Source organism: Acinonyx jubatus, chromosome C1, assembly GCF_027475565.1.
Source record: "Acinonyx jubatus isolate Ajub_Pintada_27869175 chromosome C1, VMU_Ajub_asm_v1.0, whole genome shotgun sequence".
Classification (NCBI taxonomy): domain Eukaryota; kingdom Metazoa; phylum Chordata; class Mammalia; order Carnivora; family Felidae; genus Acinonyx; species Acinonyx jubatus.
Window position 1 is genome coordinate 209,827,358 of NC_069381.1, and position 13,432 is coordinate 209,840,789.

At 42.9% G+C, this 13,432-nt stretch overlaps 1 protein-coding gene across 8 annotated transcripts in view; it reads left to right on the forward strand.

Moving 5' to 3' along the window:
- Positions 1 to 13,432, forward strand: part of ARMC9 (armadillo repeat containing 9) — a 147,671-nt gene that overhangs the window by 15,610 nt on the left and 118,629 nt on the right. For 6 of the 8 annotated variants that reach the window (XM_027048067.2, XM_027048050.2, XM_027048059.2 and 3 more), the window contains 3 exons: positions 571 to 726; positions 6,600 to 6,692; positions 8,378 to 8,402. In XM_027048067.2, coding sequence (XP_026903868.1) covers positions 571 to 726; positions 6,600 to 6,692; positions 8,378 to 8,402 — 274 coding nt within the window. The remainder of the gene's footprint in view (positions 1 to 570; positions 727 to 6,599; positions 6,693 to 8,377; positions 8,403 to 13,432) is intronic. The other 2 variants (XM_027048080.2, XM_053215945.1) reach the window with 1 other exon arrangement.

Here is a 13,432-nt window from a genome sequence, read left to right on the forward strand (position 1 = left end):
TGAGGGGGACTTGAGTTGCCTTGGATCTCACAGAACCGGCGAAGCCCGCAGGATCAGTCCTTAGCTTCAAAAGGAAAGGAGGAATGCTGTGGAAGCTTCTGTTTCAAAAAACTGTAAAGGTCCACCTGTTCACCTTTAGACGTCTCACCTGAGGGAATCCTGGGGATGCAGACAAATGTTTATGATAATCTGAAGAGGGAAAACAGTGCAGATACCTAATAATGGGGGACTTGGTTAAGGAAGTTGTAATAGACCCACAAAGTGAGGTTTTGTCCTGCCAGTAGAAATGATGTCTAGAATTTTAAGGACATGAGAAAATAGCAATAATAAAGTAAAAGGGCCATATATTGAACTAGATACCTAGTTCTCTTTAATCCCTGACAAAGTTTGATCAAGGAGTGAAATTGGGGGTGGTGTTAGAATGGCTGGAGAGAGCCCGCTTCCTGGGCCTCGTGGGGAGGATGCCACCAACATGGCTGGAACTGAAGGAGCCTCGGAGAAAGGGTGGGATGAACAGGGGGCTGGATGTCCAGCAGGAGACCCCGGGCGAGCATCTTCCCTTCTTTGCAGGACAAAGAGGACCTGGATGAGAGGATTTCTTATTTCAAAACCTACCTGGAGACCAAAGGGGCAGCGCTGAGCCAGACCACAGAGTTTCTCCCTTTCTATGCTCTGCCTTTTGTTCCCAACCCCATGGTACACCCCTCGTTTAAAGAGCTCTTCCAGGTGAGTGACAGCCTCTGAATCTTGAATCAGATCCCAGGCCACATTGTGGTTTCATCTTGTATATGCTAGTGGTTTCTGAATGATGCTGTAAAAACACTCTAAAACTTGCTTGTTTTCAGATCATTTCTTTGACAAACTTCCCTTATGCCATAGAGTGTGATTTTTGGTTGTACTGAGACTTGTTAACCCAGCCTGACATAAATATTCTTAAGTGTACGCACTTCCTAAATCATTCTGTGCATCCTTTTTTTGGTATTGAAAGGACAAGTCTTCCAATTACATTGAAAAATAGTAGCGTGAAAAGAACTAGGTTATTTTACATAACTGCCGGCCATGTATGTTTTAATTTGTATTCAGAGTCTCACTTGCTTGGCGTATGTCCGATTACCTGGCTGTTACTATTATTTCCTTCAGACTACTTGCCTGTAGCTGTTTTAGTTGTTATATTTCACATTAGTTGACATTTCAGCATACTACTTACTATCAGTGTTTGTTTATCCATTGTAGTAATTTTTATTGACCTAATAAAATTAAGATGTCCCCTGAGAGACTTATTAAAGTGTGTTTAAGAGACAGAAACAATAGTGATGCAGTTTGCTTTTCCTAAAGAAAGATCTCACAGTGTTTCCAAGAATCTCTTTGGAGAGTCCTCTGTGCCACTGAACAACCAGATACATTTCTCTTTCCAAAGCCAGCATATCTCCGTTTCCTATCCTGTTATAATTTAGTCGCACGACTTCCATCACTCCTAAAAAGTAGCTGCTAAATTTAGAAGGCCAGGTAGCTGACTGATTCCATCAAAGCCGGCTCGTTGTAGAGTAGCCGAAGTTGAATTCTGTGTTTGTGTTTCTTTGTCTGTCCAAATTTAGTTTTACCCCCTTCCTCTCCCAGGAGGTTGAAGATATAAAATGGTCAGGAAGGTGATGGAACTTGAAAAGAAATGTTAGATTTTCTCAGAGTGAAGACTTCGGTTTATGAAAATGATGGTGCGGTAATGTGGCCCCAGCTTAGGTCCAGGCAGGGGTGCAGCTGGCAGTCAGGGACAGGTCCAGCTGAGGCTGCCGTGGGCACCTGGCCTGCTCTCGCATGGCATTCTGAGGCAGAGTTCAGTATTCACGGGGAGTCATTTTATTCCATTGTTTTTACTTTTGTTACTCTCTACATGTTCTTTCAATGGCCATCCTACATGCTTTAGTATGTTTCTGTAATAAAATCTAAAGCTAATATCTGCGTCCTCTTCCTGCAAGGACCTTGGGATGCATTAGCCTCATTCACCCCTTTCCCAGTTTACTTGCTCTTGTTGTCCAGTATTTGAGTTATATATTTTAACCCCACACGTTACAGGTATTACTATTTTATTCCATCTGTGTGTGTATAGATTTGCCCTTATATTTGCCAGCATTTGTTCCGTCTTGCATGAAGGACCTTCCATCAGAAATCATTTTCTCGTCTGCCTTATGTACATTCCTTTAGAATCAACTGTACTTGAAGATCTCTTTCAGTTCTCATTTGTCTGAAATGTCTTGGTCGCTTTCTCAGATGGGGTGCAGACTGGTAGGTTTACAACTGGTTTCCTTTATTACAGTGAAGGTATGATTGTCCCCTCTCCTCGCCCCATTGCTGCTGTTGGAAGTTGGCCATCAGTCTACTTGCTGCTCCTGTGTGGGCGCTCTGTCTCGCTTCTCTGGCCGTTAAGATTGTGTAATTTCACTATGATGTGTCTGGGGATAGATTTCTATTTTTACTTGGGCTTTGTTGGGCTTCCTGGATGTGATGTTTTGTGTCTTTCAACAACTCTGGAAAATCGTTTTCTCTTCATACATTGCCTCTTCCCCGTTCTCTTTATGATCTTCTTCTGGGTATCTGATTAATCTACATTTAATCTACAGATCTGATGAAATCTGCATTAGACTTGCTCATTCTGTCTTCTGTGTCTATTTTTTCTTCATTAAAAAAATTGTGACAGAATACACATAAAATTTGTCATCTCTGCCATCGTGAAGTGTACAGTTCAGTAAGTGTCAAGTACGTTCACATGTTGTGCCCTCCTTGTCCCTTAACATCTCATATGTCCCATCTTGTGATCTCTATCTGGGCTGTATTCTGGGTGATTTATTCACACCTATTTTCTCGTTCCCAGATTTACCCATCAAACTGTGTCCAATCTGTTCTTAATCTCTTCATTGAATTTGTAATTTCAATTATTTTTAGAGTCTTTTATTCTTTGCTCATATTTTCAAGTCTCTCTCATTTCTTTACCATATTAAACATTTGTTTTATATTCTTTATCTGTTAATTTTAATATCAGGAGCCTTTGTAGATTTGATCCTGCTGTGTTTTGTGTCTTCTGGTTCTCATTCATGGGTCTTATTTCTTTTAAAAAAAAAATTTTTTTTTAGGTTTATTTATTCTCAGAGAGAAAGAGAGCACGAACAGGGGAGGGGCAGAGAGAGAGAGAGAATCCCAAGCAGGCCCTGCACTGTCAGCATGGAGCCCAATGTAGGACTTGATCTCAGGAACCACGAGATCATGACCCAAGCCAAAATCAAGAGTCGGGTGCTTAACCGACCAAACCACCCAGGTGCCCATCCTTGTTTAAAAAAAAAAAAAAATCAGTTATTTTGAGTTTTGATAATGAGTTTATTTTATGTGGGACTTGTAGGGATTTTTTTTGAGGCCTGAGTGCAGTTTGATTCTTTCAGAGAAGATCTGTGTTTGCATCTCAATCATCTAGGGCATTACCAACCCAGAATCATTTTAAATCAAATTCTTTGTTCAAGGCTTTGGGAACCACACAGACAGTGTCAGTTTAGGCTGCAATTTTTAATGGGACTGGTTTGGGTTATGAACTTTCACATGAAGTTTTTCCTCCCTTCTACCTAATGTCAAGGTCAAGACAGGTAGACTTCCTTGCTGTCCCCTTCTAGGCAGTGGATTGATTCATCCTTGAATTTTTCCTGATGGCATAGCCCTTTGGGATCCCAATTAAAAAAATTTTTTTAACATTTATTTATTTTTGAGAGACAGAGACAGAGCACAAGTGGGGGAGGAGCAGAGAAAGAGAGACACACACACAGAATCCGAAGCAGGCTCCAGGCTCTGAGCTGTCAGCACAGAGCCCAACGCGGGGCTTGAACTCACAAACTGTAAGATCATGAACTGCACTGAAGTTGGACGCTTAACCAGCTGAGCCATCCAGGTGCCCTGGGATCCCAATTTTATGCAAGGGTCTTTTAGATTGTTTACTGTGAGCATCTGGATCCTATTGTCTTCCGTCTTGTGACAGCTCTTAGAACTGAAGTTTAAGGTCTTCAAGACTCTGGGTTATCCTTACAGTGAAAACTCATTTTTAGCCTCTGCCTTTCCTTTCATGCCACTTAGGGATGCATTTTATAAGATGGTTTATTTATCCAACTTTTTTAGTTGTTTTCATTGCTTTTTCAGGTTATCATTTCTGCTGAGCTGCCAGAAAAGGAAATTCCTTTGTAGCGATTGTAGTGAGCTCTTTTCAGCAAACTCAGTTTGTCAGTGAGCATCTCCATGCAGAAATACTTGGGTATTCCTCTAATGATTACTTCCAGAAAAACTTTTGGGTGCTTATATAGCAAGAGCCAAGTTAAGCTTAATTAGTGAAGACCGAAAGAAATGGAAGGAATTCTTGTGCGCCCTGCGAGGGGGGAGAAGGCAGCGGGTAAGCAGGGAGAGTCCAGCATTGAGCTCTGCCCCCTGCCCCCCAGGAATAGCCCCACTCTTACTCATTTCATATATTAGGGTTCTGGGCAAGATTTTGAGTGATCAGATGGCTTTGCTGTTGGGAAAAAACAAGTCAGACAATCACTCTAGTGTAAAGTCCACATTCTACAAGTGAAGAAACTATGACACGAAGAGGGTGAGTGGCTTTGTGCAGGTGGTACAGCAGAACCAGCCCCGTGCTTCCCTCGTCCCATGGGAGCTGGGGAGGCAGGTGCCCACTGGACTTGGGAAACGTCCTTGTTCTCAAACAGAAGAATAAGAGCAGTCAAGAAAAAAAAAATAAGGGATTTATTGCCCAAAGAGGTTCTATCGCAATGTTATTTATCCCTGTCATTAGCAGAGCATCATAAGGTCAGTAGTTAAGTTGGAAATACAGATTTGTTGGTTATGCAAAATAGTAGTCAGCAACAGAGCAATTTAGCTGCAAGTCTACATGTCCCAAAGGTTTTGTTTTGTTTTGTTTTTTAAGATGTCTTGATTTATGTTGACCAACATAGCAGTCCTTTCCCGCGATTCTCTCCTGTGCATTGAACACAGAAACCTCGAGCTGAGGCACGCTCTGTCAGCTTCCCGCGGCTGCTGTGACAAAGGGCCACAGAGTGGGGGCTTCAATGGCAGAAACTTCCTGTCACAGGTCAGGAGGCCAGAGGTCTGAAATCAAGGTGTTGGCAGGGTCGCGCTCCCTGTGAAGCCTGTAGGGGGGAGGCGCCTTCCTTGCCTCTTCTGGCTTCTAGTAGCTTCTAGTAGTTTCAGGTGTCCCTTGGCTCATGGCAGCATACTCCAGTCCCCAGTCTTTGCAGGCCCATCTTCTCTCTGTGTCTGTGTCTAAATTTCCTTCTTGTAAGGACACTGGTTATGTTGGATGAAGGACCACCCTAGTCCAGTACAACTCATCTTAGCTAATTACATCTACAGCAGCCCTGTCAGTGACCTCACATTCTGAGGAGGTTGGGACTTAAGCGTATCTTTTTAAGGGGATGCAATTCAACCCATAACACACATTATAAATAAAGAGATTGTGCCATGTCAGGGATTTACACAATCTTAATTTTTAATTTTTATTTATTTATTTTTAATGTTTATTTGTTTTTGAGAGAGAGAGAGAGACAGAGCGTAACAGGGGAGGGACAGAGAGAGAGGGAGACACAGAACTCGAAGTGGGCTCCACGCTCCGTGCTGTCAGCACAAAGCCTGATTCGGGGCTTGAACTCAAGAACTGTGATTATGACCTGAGCCGAAGTCGGATGCTCAACCTACTGAGCCACCCAGGTGCCCCTACACAATCTTTTTAAAATATAAGACAGTATTTTTTCAAAAAGCCAGATGATGTCCTGGGTAGAATGGGTGGGGTGGGAGGTGTGGACAAGGACGATGAGCTGGGGGTGGGGCAGGACCTAAGAGGTAAGTAAATACGAAGTTTTAAAGATATTGCTTCTTTTTTGTGGAGCTTCTTGGTTTGGGTGGTAGGTATTCTTGCATAAAGGTTGTAAGGAAAATTGTCCTGAGAAAGATAATTGCTTGTCACACTTTTACTACTTAAGTCCTTTCCTTTTCAGTGAGCATTATTTGAGATAAATAATTAAGGGACAAGTCAAACTAAAAGTATATCATAATTCTTGACGTGATGCGGTATTTAAGGCAGATAACAGCTTCTGTCCTTTTTTTTTCTTATCTAGATGAAATTTATGGAAATGAGTCTTTTTCTTTGGGAAACTTTTAGTAACTTAGTGATAACTGGGTGTGCCTGCCAGCGCCTTATACACTTAAACTATACTGAATTCTTCTTGGCATTCAACCTAATAAGGTTATTTGTCATGCCTGTGTTTAAATCACATGAAATATTCAAATCATGTACAGGGTTCTTTTTTCCTTGTTTATGAAAGAACTCTGTTCTTTCTTCCTGCTGTGGGTATTTGAATCTTTTATAAAGAATTGGTCAGATGTCCTAAAACCTATTTTTCGCAGCATCACACAACAGCCAAGGCATCTGCTTTTGATTTCAGTAACTGTGTTGGGTAGGGTTATTTAAACCAAAGGCCACACACAATTTGACAACACTGTTGGCATTTAATGATGTAGTACTTTATTATTTTTCTTTGTGTGTGTTTTTTTTTCTTCAGGATTCTTGGACTCCAGAATTAAAGTTGAAGTTGGAAAAGTTTCTGGCCTTAATTTTTAAAGCCAGTAACACGCCAAAGCTTTTAACATTATACGTATCCTTTTGAAGCAGATGGAGACCCCCCCCACCCCCCACCCAGGGCCCTGGAGTAGCGCACTGGCTTAGGTTGCCTCATGAATAGGGATAATTGATACTGTTGCTTTCATATTTATGAGTTGTGTGAAGCATTAATGGGAGAGTGTGTCAAGGCACATAAAGGGAATTCCAGGTAGAGGGAACAGCACGTGCAAAAGGACTGAGAGTATATTTAGGAAACGACACAGAATTCAGTATTGCTGGAACGGGAGGGAGAAAGACACTAGGCAGGGCCGGCACAGAGATTTGCATGAGGTCTTGTAAGTAATGAGGAGCCTTTGAAGCATTTTAAGCAGGAGGATACCATGCTCATACTCACATTAAAAAAAAAAAAAATCAATCCTTGTATTCCTGATTATAAAATTGACCATAATTTTTATAGAAAATTTGGAAAGCACAGAAATGCATTTGTATACATACATATACCCAGAAGTACGTAATGTTTAAGCATACATACCTGTCACGTGTGTATTCTTAAATATTTTTATCAAACGAAGAGAGCATTTCCGCATTTCATTAAATATCCTTCGAAAACAGGTTGTTTCCTCAAAAGTTTAAACACAGAGTTACTATATGACCCAGCAATTCCACTCCTAGCTGTGTACCCCAGGGAGCTGAAAACATGTCTACACGGCACCTTGTATACTAATGTTCACAGCAGCGTTATTCAGAACAGCCAAGAAGTGAAGACAACCCAAGTGTCCATCAAGGGAAGAATGGATAAATAAGATGAATGGATAGTATTCAGGCTTGTAACAGAATGAAGTACTGACGTGCTGCAACGTGGACAGACCTCGAAAACATTCTGCTGAATGAGCGAAGCCACACATGACAGGTTGCATGTTATATGATTCTATCTGTATGAAGGGTCCAGAAAGGGCAAAGCAATAGAGACAGCAGATGAGCGGTTGCCTGGGGCCAGGGAGGGTAGGTAAACTGGGGATGACTCCTCATGGGTACAGGGTTTCTTTTGGGGGGTGATGAGAATTTTCTAGAATTGATTGCGTTGATGGTCGCACAACTCTATGAATAGACTGAAAACCATTGAAATATATACTTGAAATGAGTGAGTTATACATGGATTATGTCTCAGTGAAGCTGTTACCAAAAAAATTAAGAAAACCCAAACCAAACAAATACTTTGCCCTCAGTCATGTGGCCGGGTGTGTGTGAGCTGAGATTTGAACTCAGGCAGTCTGGCTTCAGAATCTGTGATCTCAGCTACTATGCTCTGTGGCTGTCTTCCCAGTCTCAGTGTCCTTAGGGTAAAGCTTTAGAATGAAGGGGCAGAGTTGAAGGGTACGAGTTCAGTTTCCTTTTTAGTAGAATGGTCAGTAGCAGTGGGGAACGTCTTTTGAAGGGGGTCAGGAGGCCACTTAGGGGGCTACCGAATAGGGTAAGACTTGCATGCATGCAGCAGTAATTGAGCTGGAAAAAGGTGATTCACTTGAGAGTGAGCCTCCAAGTACTGAGAAGTTAGTACCTGTCTCAGCTATATATATAGCAACATTAGGAAACGGCCTTTACTCTCCTGAGAATTGCTTTTCACCTTGCTAAGGCTTTCTCAGCTTGGCCACGCAACGTGAAATACCGTGAGTACTTTATCTTCATTGCTTGTTTTCCTCAACTTCTTTCTCATCCCAGAAGGAAAATGGACAGAGTAACAAAGGTAAATCATGTAGATTAACATTTTTTTAATATTAACATTTTTAATGTTTATTTTTAAGAGAAAGGCAGAGACAGCATGAGCTGGGCAGGGGCAGAGAGAGGGAGACACAGAATCCGAAGCAGGCTCCAGGCTCTGAGCTGTCAGCACAGAGCCCAACACAGGGCTCGAACTCACAGGCTGCAAGATCATGACCTGAGCCAAAGTCGGACGCTCAACCGACTGAGCCACCCAGGCGCCCCTAGATTAACATTTTTTAAAGAACAACTTGGCCAACTCAAGTTTTGAGCAGTAGGCTAGGGACAGAGATGGTGAGAATTTGTGCATTTGGCAAACATGGGCTTTAAAAGTCTACATTATTTTTTAATTTAAAAGATGAAAGTCTAAATATCTAGGAAGTATTTTGTGATCAAGTTTGTGATTCCTTGAGGCCCACTTTGCAGGACGGCTGGCCTTAGCTACGTCTTGTGTATCAGGTGACTAAGACCCAGAGAGATGAAGAGAAGAGAACCCAAGCAATATCCCGAAGGAATGGGGCTGCAGCCCAGCCAGAGACCCAGTGCAGCATGGGTGCCAGAAGTATCATTTTAGGAACTTCCACTTTTACCTGGAACTAGTCTAGTGGGGTCTTATTTACGTAGCAATGGAACACCCATCTTAGAAGCATTTCCATTTTTTTGCATTCAGTTTAGGAATTCCAGGCTTAAGGTTTTAGCATAAAAAGATGATTTTCCATTATTAGTCTTTTTTTTTTTTTTTGCTAGAACTATCCCATTTTTCAGTAAGGCAAGAAAAATTCAGTTAATATGAAGTCAGTGGCCACAATTGTGGTGCTTTGCCTAAGTTTTGTCTTTGATCGTACGTTACAAAAAGTGCTTAAATTAACATTGGGAAGGGTGGATGATGATGTGTTTCATGCCTTTGTGAGTTTTGGTGGCATAGTCCTCAGTCCCCAGCAGGTGGAGTGTTACCACAGGAAACAGCACATTTGCCCTTCTCACAGCAGGGCAATGTTAGAGAGGATCTCAGAACTTCCTGTCTTTGTTTTTCCACGGTCTTTTTTAAAGTTTTGTAAAACAAAAAAAGCTGGGGGTGGGGTGGGGTGTAGGGTTAGTAAATTATTTATCTCTTTGCTTTCCAACACAAGGAAGGCGGGTTCAGCTTCAGATGAGGAAAGTCTGAGTGCTTCCTTTTGCCTTGTACAGCCTTGCATCTCCCCCACCCAGCAGTCCTGCTCAGGTGAATGGTCCTGCCAGCTGCCCCCTCCCACTCCTCCCACCCCCCCCCCACCCCCCCCCGGTAGCTCAGAGGGACAAGCCCCACGATCCTTCACTGGGAAGCATCAGTCTATGCCTGAGCACAGAAGAGCTGGGCCACAGATGTGGCCTCATCGGGTCAACATGGAATCCTCTAAGGGTCACCAGGCTGTGGCCTTGGAGCTCGCTGAGGCTGCTCTGTCCCCAGTAAAGTTGTGCCCGAGTCTGAGTTCCAGCAGCTCTCTTCAGGTCCTCAGGCCTGCTCCCTGAAGAGTTAGTATGGTTCCCAGGCCAGTTTTCTCATGTTCAGAACAGTGGGTATTCTTTTTTTTTTTTTTAATGTTTATTTATTTTGAGAGAGGGAGCAGGAGAAGGGCTGAGAGAGAGAGAATCCCAAGCAGGGTCCACATGGAGCCCGACATTGGACTCGATCCCATGAGCTGTGAGGTCATGACCTGAGCTGAAACAGAGAGTCAGACACTCAACCGACTGAGCCACTCAGGCAGGTGCCCCAGAACAGTGGGAATTCTTAAATTGTGCCGGGCATTGGGCCCCGCCCTGCAACTCCTGGAAATGTACCCTTGCCCCCCCTGTTTCTGTTTCTGTTTCGACCTAGCAAACCATCTCAGGCTTAGTGGCATAAAACAACAATGTCCCCTTATTATCAGCATCACCTTGCCTGGCCTGGAACCGTGTGCTTAGGCATTTCTCCCTGGCTGTCTCATGGGTTCAGGGGAGCCATCCTCAAGGCTTCCTCACCCATGTGCACCTGGTGGCCAGTGCTGAGGTGCCCGACTGGAACACCTCTGTGACCTGGGCTTTCTGGTGGCATGGTGGCTGGGTTCCCAGGATGAATGTCCCCAGAGAGAGCCCGTAGAAGCTGTGTCACCTTTTCTAAACCAACCTCTCGAGGAACTCTGTGTCATTTCTGCTGCAGTCTCTTCATCAGAAGCAAATTCCTAAAGCCAACTCACATTCAAAGGAAGGAGAATGACGTTCCACCTCTTGATGGGAAGGAGTGTCAAAGATGTGGCCATCATATTTTAAAACCACTACCCCACCGGCATCCTTTGAGTTTCAGAAAATCGCCCTAGTTCTCCAGTAATCCTCGTTCAGACTCGGTCTTTGGACCCCTAGGCACTGGTGGAGGGAAAGTGGTGGGAAACCTCCCTCATTCCTGAGTCTCAGCCAGCCCTTGTCACCCCAACGTACCCCGAAGCTTTTGAGGACAACTTTCTGCCAGGAACCAGTCCTGTCTTTCAGAAGTGGCCCAGTTTTATGGATAAAATAAACCTGGGAGGGAGGGGGAGTGTAAAGGGAAGAGCCTGTGTTTTTCTACAGATCTTCCCTTCGGATTTCAGCAAGGAGACCAGGGTGTGTGAGCCCTCTTTAGGTTTGATTTTAATTGAGTTTTCTGAGGCTAGCCAAGCAGAATGTCGGTGGAATTGAGCCTGGCAGGCGCAGCGTGTGTCCGTGGCTGAATAAGCCCCATGATGCAGTATTGCCATGGAGATCAGAGGTGAGCTCCACAGGGCACTGGTACCAGGGGCTCAGACCCAGGCCCCATGTCGTGACAGCCCCTTGTCACCAGTTTGTCCCCTCCTCCCACAGTTACTGCTGCAGTGACCACAAGGCGCAGGCATGCTCCCAGTTTATTTGAATTCTAGACTTAGGTGTTGTTTTTTACATTGAATGGTTGGCTAATATCATTATTCTGCGTATCTTGAGAGGAAGGTTTCATGAGTAAGATTTCCACAAGCTTTTGAAGAAGGCAAGAAGAGTGCTTGGAGTAGAAAATTCTCTCAAAAGGAATTACATTTTAAAATGGTACTTAGAATAAAAACTCAGGTTGGAAATACAGCATATTGTCTTACTATTTTACCTAGCCATCCAAAAAAGATACAGAGGGGTGCCTGGGTGGCTCAGTCAGTTAAGCATCTGACTCCTGGTTTCAGCTCAGGTCGTGATCACCAGGTCCATGGGTTTGAGTCCCTCGGTGGGCTCTATGCTGATGGCACAGAGCCTGCTTGGGATTCTCTTTCCCTCTCTCTCTGCCCTTCCCCTGCTCGCATGCGCTCTCTCTCAATAAATAAATAAATAAATAAATAAATAAATAAATAAAATAAAAAAATAATAAAAAGGTATAGAAATGGTATCTTTTAGCATTTCTGCCATCCATTGATCTGACCTCTTCAGAAAATGAGCAACTGACTGTTTTTCTAGAGTTTAGAGCCCTAAATGGTATTTTTAAAATGATGATCTATATTCACAGTACTCGTGGATTAGCAAAATAGCAAAGCTGATTTATATCTGAATACAAAGAAGAAAGAGTATGTCATATTATAAAGTTAGAGTGATTGATTTCAGATTTTTAGATGTTAGAAAAATAGTTCCATGTATTTAAAATATATCATTTTGTCTTGAGCAACAAAGGGGTCTCTAAAGTTAAATCTCATCCACTCTTTAAAAAAAAAAAAAAAAGGCAACGTATTTAAAGTAGAAGTGTTGAGAGACAACTTGATGGCTTGGCCATGGAGGGAGAACTCTATCACTTTTGTTAGTGTTTCATCGGATGCTGGAATTACCAGAAAACTTTCTTTGACCTTAACTGACATTCTTTTAATTGTATATATCTCTTTGTTTAAAACTAGGGAAGTACTTCTTTGGACTTTTGTACAAATTATGTAAGTAGTTGTGAAATATGAAATAACTCAGACAGTTTCATTAATATAAGCTGGGATTTCTAGTAACACCTCTCCACTCAAAGTTGAGCTCTTGCACGGCAAGGGATCTTGGCTTAGTGGTCCTTGTCTCATGAAACTTTTGAGAAGGAAAAAAGAGTGAAAGTTCTTTTTACCCTCAGACATAAAGTTGAGATCTTGGAGCTGGAGCCGAATCGCTTAACAGTAATGGCCAGGTCCTGTTTGTAGCCAGTTAAGGTGTCCTCTGGGTGACATCTCTGTACCACAGGCTGTTCTGTCCAATGGTGTATTTGAACTGGTCACAGATATTTCAGCCCAACTGCCCACTTCTCTCCTTTCTGTGGCTGCTGGCAGTTAGGTATTTTTCCTCAGGTGTGCCATATTTTGACACTGTCATAAATTCCAATTCTGAGTTCCTAAGGCAAAAGTGCCACAAGTAGTCCCTTACGTTTAGTTAATTGCACAGTGACTTTCTGAGGAGAATTCCTTTGTGCAGTCCTCTTTTGAGGGGACAACTTTGGATACTTTTTTTCTTTCTTTCTCTTTCTTTCTTTTTTCTCTTTCTTTCTTTCTTTCGAGAGCACAGCAGGGGAGAGTGGGAGGAGGCAGAAGGGGGAGAGACAGAATTTTAAGCAGGCTCCGTGCTTAGTGCCGAGCCTGACGTGGGGCTCGATCCCACGACCCTGGGATCACAACCCAAGCCAAAATCAGAAGTTGGATGCCCAGCTGACTGCACCACCCAGGTGCCCCAGTTTGGGGACTTTTACATTGATGATTTGTGAGGTTATTTGCCCCGGTTAATGGGTTTTGGTACTTCATCATCTGCTACTTGGTACATGTTAAGAAAGATTGCACAGGTACTCTAATAGTCATTGCCATGAAGTAGAATTATGACTATCCTGTAGAATTTTTATAGTTGGATGTTCCGGTTTATGTAATTTGGAATTTTGTACGTATGAAAAAGCCTTAATACTATTTAGCATAGGAAGATGGTAGTGACTCCTTCCTTCTCCCTAATAACATTTAAGAAAAAACTTGACAAATGATTTCCATAGATGTTTTCCAAAGTTTCAAG